The sequence below is a fragment of the Dendrobates tinctorius genome, unplaced genomic scaffold, assembly GCF_039654945.1.
Source record: "Dendrobates tinctorius isolate UK_male_01 unplaced genomic scaffold, ASM3965494v1 ptg000058l, whole genome shotgun sequence".
NCBI classification, from domain to species: Eukaryota; Metazoa; Chordata; class Amphibia; order Anura; family Dendrobatidae; genus Dendrobates; species Dendrobates tinctorius.
In genome coordinates, this window is record NW_027361726.1 from 9,072,448 (window position 1) to 9,095,000 (window position 22,553).

The 22,553-nt window shown below is 44.6% G+C and overlaps 1 protein-coding gene across 2 annotated transcripts in view; it reads left to right on the forward strand.

The window, feature by feature from the left end:
- The first annotated feature begins 281 nt into the window (after nt 1–281).
- Nucleotides 282–22,553, forward strand: part of RCOR1 (REST corepressor 1) — a 59,435-nt gene continuing 37,163 nt past the window's right edge. Inside the window, exons 1-2 of one of the 2 annotated variants that reach the window (XM_073578014.1) lie at nt 282–744; nt 821–880. In XM_073578014.1, the coding sequence (XP_073434115.1) occupies nt 585–744; nt 821–880 (220 nt within the window). In that variant the 5' untranslated portion in view covers nt 282–584. The remainder of the gene's footprint in view (nt 745–820; nt 881–22,553) is intronic. The other variant, XM_073578015.1, reaches the window with a different exon arrangement.

Here is a 22,553-nt window from a genome sequence, read left to right on the forward strand (position 1 = left end):
TGATTCTTTCCCTTCCTCTCCAGCCTCTCCCGCTGCCGCCGTCTCTTTTCCCTGCAGGTTTTATTTTTTCTCCCCTGTGACTTTTCTTTTTCGGTCAAACTGAATTTTACATGAGAAAAAAAAAAACCCTCACAATAAAAAAGAAGCAGCCGATATCAATGCGCGGAGAGATCGCAAACCCCAAACCCACAGCAGTTGCGCCTCAACCTAACGCAAGGCAAACGGAAGCGCCGGCTTTTTTCTTTTTTTTTTTGACCGACAACACGTTCAACCAATAAGGATGCGAGACCTGCTTCCAAAATTCTTCAGCGACCAATAGGGTTCTGAGAGGGGCGGGACTAGTCGGAGGAGCGCGTTAGGTTGTGGCCGAGCCGCTGTGGCTGAGGCAGAGTGTGTGGAGTCAGTGCGGGCGGCGATGTGACGGGAAAGTTGTCGCTTGTTGTGTGGGGGAGTCGCGCGGCACCGGCGGAGGCGGCAGTCACGAGCGGTGGCTCCTCTCGGGTTGTCATCCCACTTCACAGCGGCGGACGCGCGGTTTTATTCTTTTTCTTTTAATTCCCCTCCTGAGTGGAGCTCCCCTCTAAATGCCCGCAGCCATGATCGAGAAGGGGGCAGAGGGCTCGGGGAAGCGGAGGGGCAGGAATAACGCCGCCAGCACCAAAAGTTTGACGGCTCCGAATGGCAATGGCAGCAACTCGTGGGAAGAAGGCAGCAGCTCCACCGCGTCCAGCGACGACGAGCACGGTGAGTGGTAGCCTCGGACTCTGGGATGTGCGGCCCACCGGGGAGCAGCCCGCCTCACCCCTCTCCTCTCTTCCAGGTGGCGGCGGGATGCGGGTGGGCAGCCAGTACCAGGCGGTGGTGCCGGAGTACGACCAGGGTAAGTGAGCGTGCATGTGTACGCTGCTGGTAGCCTCAGACTTATCCGTGTCTGTCCGGGGGCATCGGTGCCATGTGACTAATAAAGGGTTAATGGAGTGGGCATGGCTTTACTGGAGGTAGTGATGTGCGGTGGGTACCCAGCTTTCCCAGAATTCCCTCATCTCTCCAAAAACCTATAAATAAGGTGTTGCCAGTCACCCAGCTTTCCCAAGGGGGCTACAGCTATAAATGAGGCTCGGGCAGTCACACCAGCTTTCCCAGGGGAGCCACAACTATAAATCAGGTGTGGGCAGTCACTCAGCTTTTTCAGGGAGGCCATAGCTATAAAGTAGGTGCGGTCAGTGACCCAGCTTTCCTAGGGGCCACAGCTATCAGCTAAGTTCACTCAGGATTTCAGGGGTGACTAGAAACATACAGCAGTCACCTAGCCGTCCAGGGGGCCATAGCTATCAAGGAGATGCAAACAACCAGCTTTCCTGAGGGCAGAACCGCATGCAGTGGTCACCCAGCTTTCCCGGAACCCATTGTGGTATCCCTTCAACTTTCGAAAAGTCCGTAGATGCTAGAGATAGAACAGGACTGCCCAGCGTTCCCAGAGGCCATAGCTAGCCGCTCCATTCACTCAGGTTTCCAGGGGTAAATGGCTTCATACAGCAGTCATCCAGCTTTCCTAGAGTTCATGACTATAATGGAGGGGCGGCAGTCACCCAGCTTTTCCAGAGCCAATTGTGGTATTCCCTTATCACTCCAAAAGCCTATAAATACTAGAGAGAGAACAGGTTGTCACCCAGCTTTTCCCAAAGGCTGTAGCTATAATGGAGATGTGGATAGTTGGACAACTTGCCCAGGGGCCATTGCCATGAGCAGTGGTCACCCAGCTTTCCCTAGAGGCCATGTATATGGTAGTTCCCTAGCTATAAGCTGCAGTCAGCCATTTTTTTTTTGGGTGCTATAACTGTGGGAAAATTGTACTCTTAAAACTCTACCAGAAACGATATGAACAAGGGAGGTGACGTAGTCACCCAGCTTTCCTAGAGGCAATATCTGTAAGAGCCGACTGTAGTCTACTTTCGGAGTCCATAGCTATAAGGTATAGAAGGGCAGTAATCCAACTTTCTGAACCGGTATCTTATTTATGGGAAGAGAACGGGTAGTCACCCAGCTTTCCCAGTCTTCTGAGTCTTCAAAATGCTAATATGGACTTGTCTAGAAAGCTGGGTGACTACGTGTCCTCTCACATATAGTTATCAGTCTGGGTGCCTCCCATATAACCTATCCAAATATAAGGAAGTTCTGGAAAAGCTGTGTGACCATCTGCTGCCCTTAATGTGATACACTCCCTTGTTACTATGGATCTTAATACTTGGAAATGTTGGGTTTTCCAGCCTGTGAAAACCTGGAAAAGTTGGATGCTTACCCCTCTCCCCTTTTGGCTATGGTATTGGAAAGCTGGGTGACTGCAATTCTCCCTATATTTACATTGCTACTTGTGCAGCTTGTTGCCGCCGATATGTCTTCTAGGTGTTCAGTGTTGTGGCATATCATTTAGTTGACTGATTTTGTGTTCTGGTTTATTCCTCATTTTCGGACTCTTAGCAGAATTTCCTTGTAATGTTTCACCAGTAGATGTCACATGAATACAAAGAGCACTAGTCCCTAGATGTGCCGCGGTGGTAGCCTCAAACTCTCCGGCACTTGCTGCCACGCTGCAGCTCTTAGCTCCTGTAATTCCACGTGTGGACAGCAGGGGGGCACAGAAAATTAAAGTCCTGCAAATCCGCCTCAATGTTTATCACCGTTGAAATTAATTCTGCATAGATTAAATTGATAGGATTAAGAAAGAAAATTTCCCTTTTTGGTTAAAAAAAAATTTTTTTTATCATCTGGCCAGGAAATGTGAGACACCACTGCAGGCGGTCAGGGGTATTCAGGGAAATAGGGAGATATACAGTAAACAGTGAGCTTTGCTGTATGTTAAAGTAATTTGCTTGTTTTGTTACTTTGTTTTATTGTTACTTTTTTTGTAAAATAAATGTAATCTGATTGTAAACGTTCCACAGAGATCTGACTGGTTACATGTCTCATCTATTACATCCTTGTAAGAATCGTAGCTGTGGGGGATTGCAGAGATCTAGTCACATCTCCTCCATACCCCTGTATTATACTGTACATGCTTCATCCTAGTTGGTGGGGGAGAGTATAGATTTGTTTCATTAATATAAATACACTTCGGACTGTAATTTTGGAGAGAAGGGCCACTGACACTTTCTTGCACGTGCAAGACTGAAGGTCATCGCCCTTTTGCTAGTGGGGAATACTTTGGCGATTTCTTGCTGCTGTTGTCATCCTGCATGTAGGTGGGCGATTAAATGGAGAGTAATAAAAGTGCACCTAGCGTTCGGAGAGGCGATAACAAACGGGAAAAAATGTTCCCTGGACTGTCCCTGCAACGCTGGGGGTTAGGAGCTCACAGCCGGCTGCTTGTGACATACAACTGGAGGCACATGGTGGGGTGAATAATGAAAATCCCAGCGGTAGTTGTTCACTACAGTATTAATTGTCTAGATTTGTGCAGAGTGCGGCTGTTGACGGATCTCCTAGAAGGCCGAGCGCTGCAGCTGATGAGAGCGGCTTGGTGCCTTCTGACCCAGACTTTATTCTTAATATTTGTGCCACCATTGGGGGATTTGTTCAGAAATAGCCCTGGTCTGCATATATTCCATAGGATAATCCCTCTGAGCTTATTTGGCCGGCGTGTCGGCTTGTGCAGCATTTTTTTTTTTTTTTTGCTAATGCAGTGTATTGGAGTTGGCCGTCCGTTTGTCGTCTAGCACCTTTTGTCAATGAAGGGTGCTGACTTTGATGGAAGGTGCAATATGTGAGACTCTGCCTGCTGGAGAAGTGTATCGACTAGTCTAAATTTCCATTTACCCCCCCTTTCCTATGCTCCTTGCATTGTGATAGCATTAACCATTTGAAGTCTGCTTTTTTTCTTACACCATTATATAGAAGTCGGGCACTTTTTCTTACGCATGCACATATTACATTTTTTTTTTTTTTTTTTTTTTTGCTTTCCACTCTTTAAGCTATGCAAATGGCGGCTGTCTGAGCCAAGACAGATTCAATCACTTGTTCTTAGAGAAGGCACCCCTCATTGTATGTCTTATGCGCTGTGACACTACCCACCCGCCTATTTCACAATATGGTGAGTGTGCGCTGAAGAGGAGGGGGCTGCTGTTGTGAATAACTTTTGTACTTTCCCCCCCTCCTACCCCTCATCCTACTGCTGCTCACTATAAGCTACTTACATTCATTATATAATTATATTTACATCACATGAATGCTGATAACCAGGAAACTACGTCAACCTTTCCACTGTTTCATTTTCTGCCGTTTATCAGTGTCAAAAGTATAGTAGTAAATATTTTTCAAACCGTAAACGAAGGGTTGAGGGTCTCCGTTAAGATTTTTTCCTTGAAACTGATAATTCACACGAGAAAAAAAATATTCTTGTGACATGATTTTTTTTTTTTTACTAAAATAAAAGCTCATGTTAAAAAAATAAAAAAATATTTTTTTTTCCTGGAAAGAGAAATAATAAAAATATTTATATGGCACCATTGATTCCATGGTGCTTTACATGAGAAGGTGTTATATACAAATTACAGATATCACTTACAGTAAACAAACTAACAATGACAGACTGATACAGAGGAGAGAGCACCCTGCCCCTGCGGGCTTACATGCTACAGGATGGTGGGGAAGGAGACAGTAGGCTCTGGAGTTGATGAGGCGGTAGCGGTGAGGAGGCAGTGGGGTCATTGCAGGCTGTAAGCTTTCCTGAAGAGGTGGGTTTTCAGGTTCCGTCTGAAGGATCTGAGTGGTTGATAGCCGGACGTGTTGGGGCGCAGAAATTCAGAGGATGGGAGCTATTAAGGAGAAGTCTTGGAGGCGGTTGGGTGAGGAGCGAATAAGTGTGGAGGAGAGAAGGAGGTCTTGGGAGGATCATAGATTACGTGAGGGAAGATATTGGAAGATTACTTCAGCGATATATGGAAGAGACAGGTTATAGATGGCCTTGTAGGTCAGTATTAGTAATTTGACCTGTATACGCTGAGGGAATGGGAGCCAGTGAAGAGATTTTCAGAGGGGAGAAGCAAAGGAGTAGCGAGGAGAGAGATGAATTAGTCGGGCAGCAGAGTTAAGGTTGGACTGGAAAGGTGCAAGAGTGTTAGCAGGGAGGCCACAGAAAAGGATGTTGCAGTAGTCGAGGCGGGAGATGATGAGGGCATGCACAAGCATTTTAGTAAAATGAGGGCTGAGGAAAGGACGGATTTTGGAGATATTTTTGTCTGGAGGCGACAGGAGGTGGAAAGAGCTTGGATGTGCTGTTTGAACGACAGGGCAATGTCAAAGGTTACTCCGAAGCAGGGGAATTCCGGTACGGGGGAAAGCTTGATGTCATTAACTGAGAGAGATCAGGTAAGGAAGATCTTTGATATGGAGGAAAGATGATGAGTTTGGATTTGTCCACATTGACTTTGAGGAAGCGAGTGGAGAAGAAAGAGGATATGGCTGATAGACACTCCGGGATTCTTGGACAGCAGAGAGGTGACATCTGGGCCAGAGAGGTAGATCTGAGTGTCATCAGCACACAGGTGGTTCTGGAATCCATGGGACTTTGAGTTGTCCCAGGCCAAGGGTATAGATTGAGAAGAGTAGGGGTCCTAGGACAGAGACTTGGGGGACTCCCAGAGAGAGGGTGGGATGAGGAGGTAGTGTGGGAGATGCTGAATGTGCGGTTGGAGAGGTATGAGGAGATCCAGGATAGGGCGTGGTCTTTGATGCCAAAGGAGGAGAGGATCTGTAGTAGGAGGCAGTGGTCAACTGTGTGCAAAGCCACTATTTAAAATCTCTCATGGGGATTAAACCCAGCTTTTGTTCTTGTTTTTTTACGAACATTGAATATATTTGCATTGATATGCAGAATTACAACGGTGTAAGTCTTAACTGTATTTAGGACATTTTATTCCAGCACCATGAGGCTTTAGTTCTCTATGTGCGAGTTGCAGAGGGATTTTTTCTTTTTTGTAAATATGCTTTCTGCACTGCTCTACACAACTAATATGAATGGGACTTTGAAGCGTTATTGTTGATATACATAGGATCTAAGTACTAGGATCTTACAGCGCCGCCTGGTGGTTGATCTATAGCAATGTGCACGGCCCCCTAATGAGCTGATGCACATCCTCACTCACTCATCCTAGAGTCTGGTCTCTGCATAGTAATCCTCCAAGCCTCTAGTAATGGCTTCTTGCCTGCTTGTCAGGAAAGGAGCAGTGTCTCCGCAGTAGCAAGTCAGTACTGCTGCCAAAGTATAAATGGGCTATATTGTCACATGTTAGACTGTTCAGATTCAGTTCGCTGGCTCGGTGAGGGTTTATTTTTATTTTTTTTGTATAATATAAATGCAGCTTACCAGCCTTTCAGGACAGATAAGTCAGATGACACATAGTAGTGTCATCTTAACTGTTCACATTGGCAGTTCATGTGTATCTGTATCAGTGTGAAATGTTTCATTGGCCACTGCAATGAACTTGCGAAAAGAACAAACTACCCTGTTGGTTCCTGAGTCAGTGACTTAAAGGCACAGCTCACTCTCTGAGGGGAATGCGTTAAGTTCTGGTCTCTGGTGGTTGTGCTAGTAAAAAAAAAAAAAAATACTGTGTTTGAATGTAACAGACCTTGGTCTGATCTTTATTCTGTCATTTGCAGCAGATTTTATTCAGAATTATTGCCTGTTCCTTGTCTTGTAAATGACGGCTGCCATCATAGATGCATGTACTGAGCAGATGTTAGCAGCTCATAAATGGCAGCCCGTGACGTTCTGGATTGATGCCTCGTCGTTCAAGAATGATTGAGTCCTCCACTTTTTTTTTTTTTTTTTTTTTTTTTGGTGGGGGGGGGGGATATTTCTTAGTTGTGGCAAGTGTTGATGTGTATGGGTACAGACATAGATGTTTTTTTTATAATGTTCATAGACAATATGTACAAAATGGATTTTAGTTTTATGCAGTGTTTCTAACCCTCCCTCTGCAGGCTCTTCAGGTGCTTCTCACAAAATTAGAATATCATCAAAAAGTTAATTTATTTCAGTTCTTGAATACAAAAAGTAAAACTCATATGTTATATAGTCATTACAGACAGTGATCTATTTCAAGTGTTTATTTCTGTTAATGTTGAGCATTATGGCTTACAGCCAATGAAAACCCAAAAGTCATTATCTCAGAAAATTAGAATAATTAACAAAAAACACCTGCAAAGGCTTCCTAAGCATTTAAAAAGGTCCTTAGTCTGTTTCAGTAGGCTCCACAATCATGGGGAAGACTGCTGACTTGACATGTCCAGGAGGCAGTCACTGACACTCCACAAGGAGGGGAAGCCACAAAAGGTCAGAATGCTGTAGATAAGCCCTCTGATGGCGGTGTCCGCAGCTTATAGGGCTAAAAATAGGTGACCGATTCCTTTTAACGACTCCAAAGCCCTGATTGTATCCAAGCATATTAATCTAAAGTTTAGTGGAAAGAAAGTGTGGTAGAAAAAGGTGCACAAGCAACTGGGATAACCAGAACCCTGAAAGGATTAAGAAAAGGCCATTTAAAAATTTGTGGGAGATTCACAAGGAGTGGACTGCTGCTGGAGTCATTGCTTCAAGAGCCACCACACACAGAGGTATCCAGGACATGGGCTACAAGTGCCGCATTCATTCTGTCAAGCCACTCATGACCAATAGACAGCAACAGAAGCGTCTTACCTGGGCCAAGGAGAAAAAGAACTGGACTGTTGCTCAGTGGTCCAAGGTGTTGTTTTCAGATGAAAGTAAATTTTGCATTTCATTTGGAAATCAAGGTCCCAGAGTCTGGAGGAAGAGTGGAGAGGCCACAATCCAAGTTGCTTGAGCTCTAGTGTTAAGTTTCCACAATCAGTGATAGTTTGGGGAGTCATGTCATCTGCTGGTGTAGGTCCACTGTGTTTTATTAAGGCCAAAGTCAGCGCAGCCGTCTACCAGGAAATTTTAGAGCACTTCATACTTCCCTCTGCCAACAAGCTTTTTGGAGATGGAAATTATTTTCTCCAGCAGGACTTGGCACCTGTCCACACTGCCAAAAGTACCAATACCTGGTTTACAAACAGTATCTCTGTGCTTGATTGGCCAGCAAACTCATCTGACCTTAACCCCATAGAGAATCTATGGGCTATTGTCAACATGAAGATGAGACACCAGAGCCAACAATGCAGACAAGCTGAAGGCTGCTATTAAAGCAACCTGGGCTTCCATAACACCTCAGCAGTGCCACCTACTGATCGCCTCCATGCCACGCCTCATTAATGCAGTAATTGTTACAAAAGGAGCCCTGACCAAGTATTGCATTCGTTTACTGAACATACATTTCAGTAGGCCAACTTGTCGGATTTTAATATCACTTTTTCAAGCTGGTGTAATATAGTATTCTAATTTACTGAGATGATGACTTTTGGGTTTTCATTGGCTGTAAGCCATAATCATCAACATCAACATTAACAGAAATAAACACTTGAAATAGATCACTCTGTGTGTAATGACTCTATATGAGTGTGAGGGACTAGGGAGACTCAATTTGGGATTTATTAATGCAGGCCCAATATATTGTCCAGAAATGTTCCACTCCTGAAGTGACCCCCCACCCCCACCATTGGGTTAAGTACACAAATCCCCAAAAGAACAGAACTTCGTCATTTGGCCAGAGAATTAGAGGTCACATGTTAATGAAGGCGAGGAGGAGCGGAGCTGAGATCCTCTGCTGTCTTTTGTGCAGGGCGGCAAACATCAGTGGAAGGTCTAGACCAACACCTATAGATGAATTATTAGAGTACCATGAAAGCGTAGACACTTCTGCACCGACACCCAGAGATGAATTACGAGAGTACAGTGCGTCTCAGAGGTAAGTCCAATATACCATCAGAAGCCTGGGAGCCCTCCATACACACCCATTAGTCTCATATTTCTCTAGCTGTCCGGATACCGAGCTATCGAAACTGGCTCTCCAGAACCTCTTAGCCAACCCAAGTTTGGACCTTCCCCTAGGAAGTTATGACCTATCCTAGATATTGGGAATTATTTCAGCTAAGAGGTCAAGGGAGGAGAGTTCAGTCCAACCTAGAGGGGAAGTGGCAAATATGGGAGAGGGCGAGCTAGAGGCTAAAAGCAAGCTACACACCTTTAGCCTTTGTCATTGTTCTGCCTGGAAGCCACGTTGTGTGGAGACTAACCAGAAACTAAGAAGGTGCCTGTGGATGAGATCTTATCCTCATCCACAAGTGAGGATAAACGATAACGTGACACATACAGCCAGGGCTGTAGAGTCGGTAAGCCAAACCTTCGACTCCGACTCCTCAATTTCCCTTACAGTGCCTCTGACTCCCACATATATTGCCTATATTTAAATGAAAAAAATTATTGTAGTCCAATGTGAACATCAGACATTTAGTCATTTTTATGATACAATAAGCAAGATATTTAGATAGAACATAATATATATTGGAATACAACTTTAGAACACAAAAAGCTAATAAATGTAAATATGTAATACACTATATAATATTGATTACATATATACAGTACAGACCAAAAGTTTGTACACACCTCATTCAAAGAGTTTTCTTTATTTTCATGACTATGAAAATTGTAGATTCACTCTGAAGGCATCAAAACTATGAATTCACACTTGTGGAATTATATAGTTTACAAAAAAAAGTGTGAAACATCTGAAAATGTCTTATATTCCAGGTTCTTCAAAGTAGCCACCTTTTGCTTTGATTATTGCTTTGCACACTCTTGGCATTCTCTTGATGAGCTTCGAGAGGTAGTCACAGGAAATGGTCTTCCAACAGTCTTGAAGGAGTTCCCAGAGATGCTTAGCACTTGTTGGCCCTTTTGCCTTCACTCTGCGGTCCAGTTCACCCCAAACCATCTCTATTGGGTTCAGGTCTGGTGACTGTGGAGGCCAGTTCATCTGGCGTAGCACCCAATCACTCTCCTTCTTGGTCAAATAGCCCTTACACAGCCTGGAGGTGTGTTTGGGGTCATTGTCCTGTTGAAAAATAAATGACGGTCCAACTAAACGCAAACCGGATGGAATAGCATGCTGCTGCAAGAAGCTGTGGTAGCCATGCTGGTTCAGTATGCCTTCAATTTTGAATAAATCCACAACAGTGTCACCAGCAAAACACCCCCACACCATCAAACCTCCTCCTCCATGCTTCACGGTGGGAACCAGGTTATGTAGAGTCCATCCGTTCACCTTTTCTGCATCGCATAAAGACACGGTGGTTGGAAGCAAAGATCTCAAATTTGGACTCATCAGACCAAAGCACAGATTTCCACTGGTCTAATGTCCATTCCTTGTGTTCTTTAGCCCAAACAAGTCTCTTCTGCTTGTTGCCTGTCCTTAGCAGTGGTTTCCTAGCAGCTATTTTACCATGAAGGCCTGCTGCACAAAGTCTCCTCTTAACAGTTGTTGAGATGTGTCTGCTGCTAGAACTCTGTGTGGCATTGACCTGGTCTCTAATCTGAGCTGCTGTTAACCTGCGATTTCTGAGGCTGGTGACTCGGATGAACTTATCCTCCGCAGCGGAGGTGACTCTTGGTCTTCCTTTCCTGGGGCGGTCCTCATGTGAGCCAGTTTCTTTGTAGCGCTTGATGGTTTTTGCCACTGCACTTGGGGACACTTTCAAAGTTTTCCCAATTTTTCGGACTGACTGACCTTCATTTCTTAAAGTAATGATGGCCACTCGTTTTTCTCTACTTAGCTGCTTTTTTCTTGCCATAATACAAATTCTAACAGTCTATTCAGTAAGACTATCAGCTGTGTATCCACCAGACTTCTGCACAACACAACTGATGGTCCCAACCCCATTTATAAGGCAAGAAATCCCACTTATTAAACCTGACAGGGCACACCTGTGAAGTGAAAACCATTTCTGGTGACTACCTCTTGAAGCTCATCAAGAGAATTCCAAGAGTGTGCAAAGCAGTAATCAAAGCAAAAGGTGGCTACTTTGAAGCGCCTAAAATATAAAACATACAGTATTTTCAGTTGTATCACACTTTTTTGTTAATTGTATAATTCCACATGTGTTAGTTCATAGTTTTGATGCCTTCAGAGTGAATCTACAATTTTCATAGTCAAGAAAATAATAAACTCTTTGAATGAGGTGTGTCCAAACTTTTGGTCTGTACTGTGTGTATGTATATGTATGTATATATGTATGTGTGTGTGTGTGTGTGTGTGTGTGTATATATATATATATATATATATATATATATATATATATGTATATTATATTCCCTATATCTCACTATGACTTGGCTAAGACAAATCCTAGGTCCTCAGGCTACATTCACACCATGGGCGTAGCCAGGATCAAACCTGGGGGGGGGGGGGGGGGGCAGAACCTCATATTGTTCCGCAGAACCTCATGCTGCACACCTCAGCTGCTGCAGAACCTCATACTTCACACCCCTACACTTGAAAATAAAGCCTGCACCTTAAGAAGATGTGGTGATGAATGCAGTCTATTTATTCCAACTATCAATTGATGTTGATGTGTTACTGGGCGTCCTTTTGGGCAGCTATGAGGTGTACCTGACCGGTGCTAAAAAAAAAAAAAAAAAAGTTAGTCTGTGTGTTACCCGGCTTTCATTCTTTTTGGTACAGATAAGATATGGATAGACAGATATGGATAAATGGATAGAGCAGTTTTCTAATCTGCTTTTGCTATTGAATACATTATCTATGAGCTCAGAAACCTTTCAGGTGATGCGGTTTTTTAAAAAGCTGATCTGCTTTTGCAGCTGAAAAAGTATCCTCAAAAAACACAGGAATAACGCTGTGTGTGAATGTAGCCTTAGATCAGGAATAGAACAGCCATTTATAGGACATTTCATAACTTTCCCAAATTCCTATTAAAAAATATTCAGCACATTCTGCATTTAATTACTGTACCCAATTTATTATATATTTTAGGAGTCTGTCCATTTTATTCCGACTCCACAGCTCTGCATACAGCTAACTGCTATCCCATACCTAACTTTGTGTACTGCTGGGTACAATACCTGTATATTGCTCTGTATATATTTGTAGTATCTGGTGCAACTTTTGGCAATTAAAATATCAGTTAATCTTGGGCTGCTCTTTTATCTCAAAATCTGCTTTTCCACGTCCGTGAGTCTGGCTAGTACTTATACGCTAACTGGGGTTGATATCTGACCCGATATAAGCTTAACTGACGGGGCTTATATCTAATGAGGAACTCGTGGCAGCATACAATTCTGGTGTCATTGGGGGATCTTGGCAGTGATGGATTGGTGATTTACTTTGTGCCAACGCAGCTGCATGATTTGCAGCTGCTGGATAGACTGAATACATGTGAGGAATGCCTGTTAGGGTATTCCCACATGTATTCAGTCTGTCCAGCAGCCACAAATCATGCAGCTGCGTCGACACAAACTAAATCTCCGAGCCCGCCAATATACTTTAGAAGACACCAGAGTATGCTGAGCAACAAGTATACTCGCTCAGCACTAATGATATTCTAATGTTGTGAAAAGCACCTGCATTTGTAACTTTCAGTTTTCTCTGAGCTGCTGTGTACAGACTTGCTGCAATGATATCTTACAAAGAATTCCTCATGACTATTTAGCACATGTTCAGAAGCAGCAACATGGATGATGATATACAGCAGTACTGAGCAGTGTAGCTGTGAATGATGCACCAGTCTAAAATAAAGTGCTTTTCTTCTCCATAGATTTAAAATAGGAAACTGTGATGTGATTCTTCATCAGTTTGAGTAAACAACGGCGCTTCCTAGACATTGATGTTACACATCATTTCCTCTGTGCAAAGAGGACATCAGACGGCAAATAACTGCACGCTCCCAAAGTGCTTTCAGTACCGACAATTATCCATATACCAGTTGTGTGCATGCTGCCTATATATTTTCAGTGTTTTTTTTTTTCCACCTTTTTCCTAGGCACACTAAGATCATCTAATTCAAGAAACTACTAGAGGGGACCATTGATACGAAAGTGTCAGTGTTATCATTGATTGGGTTTCTGTTCATCGCATGTATTTTCTGAGATTGCAGTTTGGAAAAAGATAGCGAATAACCTTCTGATACTGCATTTATTTTCTTTCTCAAACTGATTACATCTACTGCACTAAATATAGAAGAGTCAAAAGTTACAGCAATTTCTTCTTTCCGTGGATGTCTCGATACTGACCCCTCCTCTATTATCCAGAGTCTCGACCATGAACTGAAAGTGTATATATGTAATATATCATATAGCTCTTTCTCTGCTCCTATCCATCAAATAATCCTTTTATTGAGACTTTATCTAATGTGAATGGTCTGCTTAATGCAAATTCCCACCTCCATTCCCCAGTGTGGTAGGAAGTAACAAAATTGTGTAACTGCACTTCTTGGAAAAAATATAAGCGGTTGTGTGTACATGAAGAATAACACTATTTCTGGCCATTATGACTTGTATTCTGTTTTTTCCGCCACTAAAAGCAGCAGCAGTTTATGCTTGCGCCTTTTCTTTTGTTTCTTTTCAGCTACCCTCCCTCACTTCTCCATAGACTTCTATAGGGAGCAGCTGTAAGTTGATTCGTCACAGGAAACAGATTTGAGCAGCTCTTGAGGGTGAAGGAGACAGTGACGGATGGGCCTTTTTACACACTTAACAGACAATAAATGTTACAAAGCTTTTTACCTTGGCTCACACTGTTAATTTTTGAAAGTTATTTCCTCCTGCTCTACATTTTTGCTCTCCCTCTGATCCCTCCCTCTTTCTTGCCGCATCTGGTTCTCCCTCCTTCACTCTCTCTTCTTCCCTTCCTCTCCGGCTTTACCTGGCTCATCGGCCTTCCCTCCCTCTCGCTCCCTCCTAGCCTTCCTTCCCTCCCCCTCTCCTGCTTCCCCCAGCTCTCCTGCTCTACATCATTCTCTTCAGCCTCCCCTGGCTCTCCTTCCCTCCCTCTCTCTCCCTCCTAGCCCTCCTTCCCTCCCACTCTCCTGCTTACCCCTGCTCTACCTCATTCTCTCCAGCCTCCCCTGGCTCTCCTTTCTTCCCTCTCTCTCCCTCCTAGCCTCCCTTTCCTCCCTCCCACTCTCCTGCTTACCCCAGCTCCCCTGCTCTACCTCATTCTCTCCAGCCTCCCCTGGCCTTCCTCCCTTCCCTCCCACTCTCCTGCTTACCCCAGCTCTCGCTCTCTACCTCATTCTCTCCAGCCTCCCCTGGCTCTCCTTCTCTCTCTCCCTCCTAGCCTCCCTTCCCTCCCACTCTCCTGCTCTACCTCATTCTCTCCAGCCTCCCCTGGCTCTCCTTCCCTCCCTCTCTCTCCCTCGTAGCCTCCCTTCCCTCCCACTCTCCTGCTTACCCCAGCTCTCCTGCTCTACCTCATTCTCTCGTGCCTCCCCTGGCTCTCCTTCCCTCCCTCTCCCTTCCCTCCTAGCCTCCCTTCCCTCCTAGCCTCCCTTCCCTCCTAGCCTCCCTTCCCTCCTAGCCTCCCTTCCCTCCTAGCCTCCCTTCCCTCCTAGCCTCCCTTCCCTCCTAGCCTCCCTTCCCTCCTAGCCTCCCTTCCACTCTCCTGCTCTACCTCATTCTCCCCAGCCTCCCCTGGCTCTCTCTCCCTCCTAGCCTCCCTTCCCTCCCACTCTCCTGCTTACCCCAGCTCTCCTGCTCTACCTCATTCTCTTCAGCCTCCCCTGGCTCTCCTTCCCTCCCTCTCTGGCTTCCCCTGGTTCTTCTATTGCGCTCGCTCTCTCAGCCTCCCCTTCTTCCTTCCCGCACTTCCTCCTCCTTCACTTCCTTCTACACCTCATTGCCTTCCTCCCCTTCCCTCTCTCTAGCCTACTCTGTTCCTTTCTTCAGCCTCCCTTTCTCACCCTCCCTCCAGCCTCCCCCTCTCTCCTCTGCCCTCCTCTTGTAGAAGCCTTACAAAATGTTCATAAATTTTTTTTTCTACTGCTGAGTAATGTGGATGGTGACACCCTGTGGTAGCAGAATTGTACGATAGTGAATGGATTTAAATAAGTACAGAAGTCTTTATATAAGTGAAGGGTGAATCAAAACCAGCAGTTGTGTTCGGTCCACTGCTTTCCTGTGCTGTAATATGTGCATAAAGATTTCCTGTTAATATGCGGCATTATAATCAGCAGTTATTGTCCATGGGATTCATTTGTCAGTGCCGAGAAGGATCTAATCTATCTGGGTGTTGGCAGCTTGGTTATCGTAGGGTGCTGCTCTCAGCATCTCGTTTTCATCTCCTCTGAAGTTTAATGCAGTAAGTGTGACCGAACCCAGCTGGCATTTCATGTCTGTTTTTGGAGGCTGGAAAGGTAAGCATATGTCAGAATTTGTGATGCTGCTTATCATGAGAAATCAGGGGAAGGGGTGATGGGATAGGACAAAGTGCTCACAGGTTGCATGTCTTAACCTTGTTCTCCTATTATAATGGCCGATGTTGGTCAGTTTTATTCCTGTAAAGCCCCTTTATGTGGGTAGAACGACCGCATGTCCGGTCATCTAATTAGTAAAATTAATATTAACAGGAGTTGCAAGCCAGATTCATTGATCCCTCCTGAATGGTGGACAGTGTATCTGAGTAACCGGTCTTAATTTATATTTTTGAGGGCATGCTGATTTATAGACCATCTGTCAAGTTTGAAAGGTAGTAGATCAATGGTTTTTCAAGGAAGGACCCTCCCATTTAACTTTTGTTGTAGGTTTGGGGACAGATTGCCAGCACTAAGTAAAACTGTAATTGTTTTGGACTTCTTTGAATATTGGATTAGGCACAAGTCAATCAGAGTTGGCTCTATTTCTATGAAACCGTAGAACTCATTTACAGGGCTGCTATTAATTTTATTAGAAAGTTTTAGAACTGTAAAAGTATTCAGTGGGAGAGTGAGGCTGTATAAAGGGCCCTGCACCAGCCAGCAAACTTGTGCAAAGATTAAGGGGTTCAAAGCCCATTCTTTATCTCTAAAACAAAAACGACATAGCTTAGCAGCAGGGGGGTTGTGGCCTAAAAGGCTTACTATGAATTATTATAGAAATTGTAGTTAATGACAGCAGAAACTAGCGATAGAGCTTCCTAGCATGTACCAAATCTATTTGGCATTTACCCCAGCGTGTTTTTTTTAAGATTGGAGTATGAAAGCTGGTCTTAAAGGGGTTTTCGGCTACATTTTTAAAGTGATGAGTCGAAAGCTACCCTGGCAAAAGATGGCATACTTCCTATCATAATGTGTCCTCCATTGGGTCAATGATGTCCCAACCAGCAATCGCCCGACTGCTGCAGTCACTGATTGTCTGTTGACTACTGGTCGGGACATGATCTCACAGCGATGCAGCAGCGACGCAGCGCACGATACTCACCTTTCACACACAGCGATCCTGACGTCCTCCCGCCCGCCTCCACGCGTCGCTCGTCGTCACAGCAGGAAGCTGACGACGAGAAATGGAGCCGGACATTCTCGCGCGATCAGTGATGGACAGCGGGGGAGCTGGTCGGAGGTAAGTATCACACATAGCGATATCGCTATAACGTCACAAAATCGATGACGTTATAGCGATATCGCTATGTGTAAAACCCCCTTTAGAGAAGCTTCCCACTGAACCTTTAGAAAAAGTGTATGTATATAAAAAAAACCTTAAAGAAAATGTCGAACTATGTATGACCTTTCAGTCCTAATGGGTTGTTACAATGTCTGTCTGGAGGTTTAGGCTCATGATCCTCTGCACTGGATACAATTGTAACCCCTCGGATGTGAGAAACATTTCTGTGCATCTGCTACTGATTGCATTCACTGACATCAAGCAGTGATCTTAAAGGGAACTTGTCACCTCGTTTTGCTACTATAAGCTGCAGCCACTGCCTTTAGGGGCTTATCTACAGCATTCTGTAATGCTGTAGATAAGCCCCGACCCAACTTCTGAAAGATAAGAAAAACAAGCTTTATTATAATCACCTCGGGGCTGTCCGGTCCGATGGGTGTTGCAGGTCCGGGTCCGCCACCTCCCATCTTCATTCGATGTCATTATCCTGCTTGCTTGGTGCCGCACTCATGCGCAAGCTTACTGATCTGCCCTGTTGAGGGTAGAGCACAGTATTGCAGTGCACTGGCGCTGGGAAAGGTCAGAGAGGCCCAGCGCCCGTGCACTGCAGTACTTTACTCTGCCCTTAACAGTGCAGATCAGTACACGTGCGCAGGAGCATGGCACGAAGCAAGCAGGATGATGACATCGCATGAAGATGGGAGGTGCCAGACCCGGGACCTGCTACACCCATTGGACCGGACCTTTGAACTCGCAGGACCCATAGAAGCGCAGGTGCGCGAAACGGCCGTCATCCGATTATCATCCACTGGTTCTATATCTTGCCTGCCTGTTATGAAGATGTTTTAATGCTACACAAATAGTCTGGATTTTTTTAAGACCGGGTGAGTGCCACCCTTTTTCTTTCTCTTGATGTTCTTTTAAAAGTGTCTGTGGTCTTCAAATGAGAATTCAGGAAGGAATTTATTATGGACTCACTGTCCTAATATTTCCTTTTTGCCATTTTGCCCAGTGATACAATATAATTACACCCCAGATACATGGCTCTCTTTTGATGCATTTATCTCTGGGTCATCTTACAATAAGATCTTTCGTCCCGAAGGAGATTTTCCAACAATAAAATATAATTTATATACATACCCCCAAAAAATAAAGGGAATACTGAAACACAAAGTAACTCCAAGTCAATCAAACTTCTGTGAAATCAACTTGTCCAGTTATGAAGCAACAGTGCAATTAGCAAAACAACTCCTATAAAGGAGTGCTTCTGCAGGGGGTGACCATACCATTTATCTGTTCTCATTCTTTTTGGCTGTTTTGGTCACTTTTGCATTTTGTCATTGCTTTCACCCCTAGAGGAGGTACTGTACAGTAGCATGAGGTGGTGTCTACAACCCACAGAACTTGCTCAAGTAGTGCATCTCATCCAGGATGGCACATCAATGCAAGTTGTGGCAAGAGGGTGTCTGTCAGTGCAGTGTCCAGAGCATGGAGCAGATACCAGGAGATGTGGAGGGGGAAACAACCCAGCAGCAGGACCGCATCCTCCTCCTATGTGCATTGAGGAGCAGTGCCAGAGACCTGCAAAATGACTTCAGGCAGGCCATGTCTGCTCAAACTGTGAGAAACAGACTCGATGAGGGCGGTATGGGGGCCGACGTCAGAAAGTGGGTGCTGGGCTTACAGCCCAACACCATAAGGGCTGATTGGCATTTGCCAGAGAACACACAGATTGGTAGCTCCGGTCCGATGGGTGTCACGGTCCGGTCCGGCGCCTCCCATCTTCATACGATGCTTTCCTCTTCTTTCCTTCCTGTCGTGGCTTGGCGCAGAGCAGAATACTGCATCGTATGAAGATGGGAGGCGCCGGACCGGACGGCGACACCCATCGGACCGGATGCCGGGGTGAATATAATCTAACTCTTTTTCTTTCAGGTTACATCGGGGACTTATCTGCAGCATTACAGAATGCTGTAGATAAGCCCCTGATGTCAGTGCTGGCAGCTCATATTTGAAAAAAGGGGTGACAGATTCCCTTTAATAATCCTATAGAAAAAAACCCTTACAATTTACATCCCCCCAAGGCTCATTTGGCTGGAAGATAGTCTTTCAGGTTGCTGTCACTTTAAATTCAGAGTCCAATTATGTAGTTATTAATGGGCTTTGTGGACTTTAATGATGGTCATCAATTAGACTGATTGGGGTGCGGACACCCACGTATTGGCTGTTTCTCCACCAACAGCTGGAAGTAAACATTGTATAGAGCTATGGGCAGCACGGTGGCTCAGTGGTCCTGGGTTCGAATCCCACCAAGGACAACATCTGCAAGGAGTTTGTATGTTCTCCCCGTGTTTGCGTGGGTTTCCTCCCACACTCCAAAGACATACTGATAGGGAATTTTAGATTGTGAGCTCCATCGGGGACAGTGATGAAAATGTGTGCAAATTGTATAGCGCTGCGGAATATGTTAGCGCTATATAAAAATAAAGATTATTATTATTAGAGCTGACACTACATGGCTCCATACCCTGTCGAGTGGGCGTTGTCGGGTACTGCACCTCAGATCACATTCAAGTAAAGGGGAGCTGAGCTGCAGTACCCAAAACGGCCACTACACTGTTAAGCGCTGTGCTGTTTTTGATTTGAACACTAAACTTTTAGTGGACGTGGTACAGCTGATTGGCGGGGGTGCTGGGTGTCAGACCCCCATTGATATATTGCTGATCTATCCATACGTAATAATTCTTAGTCCCGCACAATCCCTTTAAACTGCTGGTTGCATGAATGCATTCTTTTGTAATTTGTCATTTCTTTTATGCAAACAATCTGAACTGCAGCACTGCTGGGGAATGTCATGTTCCTCAGCCCAGGCACTAGGCAGACAGGCGGCCGGCTGACTGTATCAGGTAGACGACCTGTTGCATTATTTATAATGCATTCTTCCAGGGCCTCCCTTGTGACGCAGGAGCAGATCTTACAGTAATTACCTAAGTTCTGTGAGCTTTGTGCCTTAAGGAGGGATCGTTTGGGTGCAGCACTAGGGAGCCAGCGGGAAGCAGGGAATTTGTACAGCAGATGGCTTTGCTGCACCATGCAACTTTCTGCCCGTCCCAATCATTAAAGTATTCATCTCAGAAAAGAGCTTGATGAAGTTTTCTGCCAGTATGGACAATATTTCACCACTGCCCATTGGTTGCTATGCAGATGTTACCTATAATTGAAGGGGGCAATGTACATTTAGGTTCCTGCATAAGATTACATGATAAAGCGAATTGATACATGTGACAGTATCTAATACTGTCAAGTTTTATATAAGAAACATGAACGTTTTGTTAAAAGTAACAATTGGCAGTATGGCCCCCAAACAGATTAATATTGGCTGATTGCACTCACACGTGCCCCCAATTTCGGTGAGACTGAGTCACAAGATCTGTGCTGTTATACTCCAGAGCTACACTCACTATTCTGCTGATGCAGTCACTGTGCACATACATTACATTACTGATCCTGAGTTACATCCTGTATTATACTCCAGAACTGCACTCACTATTCTGCTGGTCCTGAGTTACAACCTGTATTACACCCCAGAGCTGCACTCACTATTCTGCTGGTACAGTCAGTGTACTTTACTTATCCTGTATATACAGTTGTGGCCAAAAGTATTGACACCCCTGCAATTCTGTCAGACAATACTCAGTTTCTTCCTGAAAATGATTACAAACACATTCTTTGGTATTATCTTCATTTAATTTGTCTTAAATGGAAAAACTCAAAAGAGAATGAAGCAAAACATTGATCATTTCACACAAAACTCCAAAAATGGGCCAGACAAAAGTATTGGCACCCTCAGCCTAATACTTGGTTGCACAACCTTTAGCCAAAATAACTGCGACCAACCGCTTCCGGTAACCATCAGAGTTTCTTACAATGCTCTGCTGGAATTTTAGACCATTCTTCTTTGGCAAACTGCTCCAGGTCCCTGATATTTGAAAGGTGCCTTCTCCAAACTGCCATTTTTAGATCTCTCCACAGGTGTTCTATGGGATTCAGGTGTGGACTCATTGCTGGCCACCTTAGAAGTCTCCAGTGCTTTCTCTCAAACCATTTTCTAGTGCTTTTTGAAGTGTGTTTTGGGTCATTGTCCTGCTGGAAGACCCATGACCTCTGAGGGAGACCCAGCTTTCTCCAGCTTTCTCACACTGGGCCCTACATTATGCTGCACAATTTGTTGGTAGTCTTCAGACTTCATAATGCCATGCACACGGTCAAACAGTCCAGTGCCAGAGGCAGTAAAGCAACCCCAAAACATCAGGGAACCCCCGCCATGTTTGACTGTAGGGACCGTGTTCTTTTCTTTGAATGCCTCTTTTTTTCTCCTGTAAACTCTATGTTGACGCCTTTGTCCCAAAAGCTCTACTTTTGTCTCATCTGACCAGAGAACATTCTTCCAAAACGTTTTAGGCTTTTTCAGGTAAGTTTTGGCAAACTCCAGCCTGGCTTTTTTATGTCTCGGGGTAAGAAGTGGGGTCTTCCTGGGTCTCCTACCATACAGTCCCTTTTCATTCAGACGCCGACTGATAGTATATGTTGACACTGTTGTACCCTCGGACTGCAGGGCAGCTTGAACTTGTTTGGATGTTAGTCGAGGTTCTTTATCCAACATCCGCACAATCTTGCGTTGAAATCTCTTGTCAATTTTTCTTTTCCGTCCACATCTAGGGAGGTTAGCCACAGTGCCATGGGCTTTAAACTTCTTGATGACACTGCGCATAGTAGACACAGGAACATTCAGGTCTTTGGAGATGGACTTGTAGCCTTGAGATTGCTCATGCTTCCTCACAATTTGGTTTCTTTGGTCTTCTTTCTTTTCTCCATGCTCAATGTGGTACACACAAGGACACAGGACAGAGGTTGAGTCAACTTTAATCCATGTCAACTGGCTGCAAGTGTGATTTAGTTATTGCCAACACCTGTTAGGTGCCACAGGTAAGTTACAGGTGCTGTTAATTACACAAATTAGAGAAGCATCACATGATTTTTCGAACAGTGCCAATACTTTTGTCCACCCTCTTTTTTTATGTTTGGTGTGGAATTATATCCAATTTGGTTTTAGGACAATTCTTTTTGTGTTTTTTTCATTTAAGACAAATTAAATGAAGATAATGCCAAAGAATTTGTGTTTGCAATCATTTTCAGGAAGAAACTGAGTATTATCTGACAGAATTGCAGGGGTGTCAATACTTTTGGCCACAACTGTGCACTATCAGCACTTGGGGTCAGTATTGGTGACCTCACCACGTAAGCACTGTTGTCACACGTGGACCTCGCCCGTTGCTGCTGAGCAGTGGCTGGAAGATATTCTGGTGACAATGATTCATGAGGAGCTGGAGAGACTCCCTGCTAAGTTATTTGTTCCCTGGTTATCAGCGTTTCTCTCTGTAGCTGGTAATGGACATTAGATGTCTGCAGATTCTTCACATATTCGGATTTGCGCTTCCTGTATGGATTCCTGAGCTGAATAACGCGTGGCTGCTCCACAATGCACCTCCCTGGAGGCGAGCGCTGGAAGCACATCCTCATTGCACCACAGTGGTTACGGAAAGTATTCCGACCCCTTTAAATTTTTTACTGTTTAATTGCAGCCATTTGGTAATTTCAAAAAAGTTCATTTTTTTTTTTCTCTGCAACCCATCTTGACTGAAAAGAAACAGAAATGTAGAATTTTTTGCAAATGTATTAAAGAAAAACTGAAATCACATGGTCATAAGTATTCAGACACTTTGCTTGGTATGGAGTAAAAGCACCCTTTTGAGCTAGTGCAGCCTTGAGTCGTCTTGGGAATGATGCAACAAGTTTTTCACATCTGGGTTTGGGGATCCTCTGCCATTCTTCCTTGCAGATCCTCTCCAGTTCTGTCAGGTTGGATGGTGAATATTGGTGGAGAGCCATTTTCAGGTCTCTCCAGAGATGCTCAATTGGGATTAGGTCAGAGCTCTGGCTGGGCCAG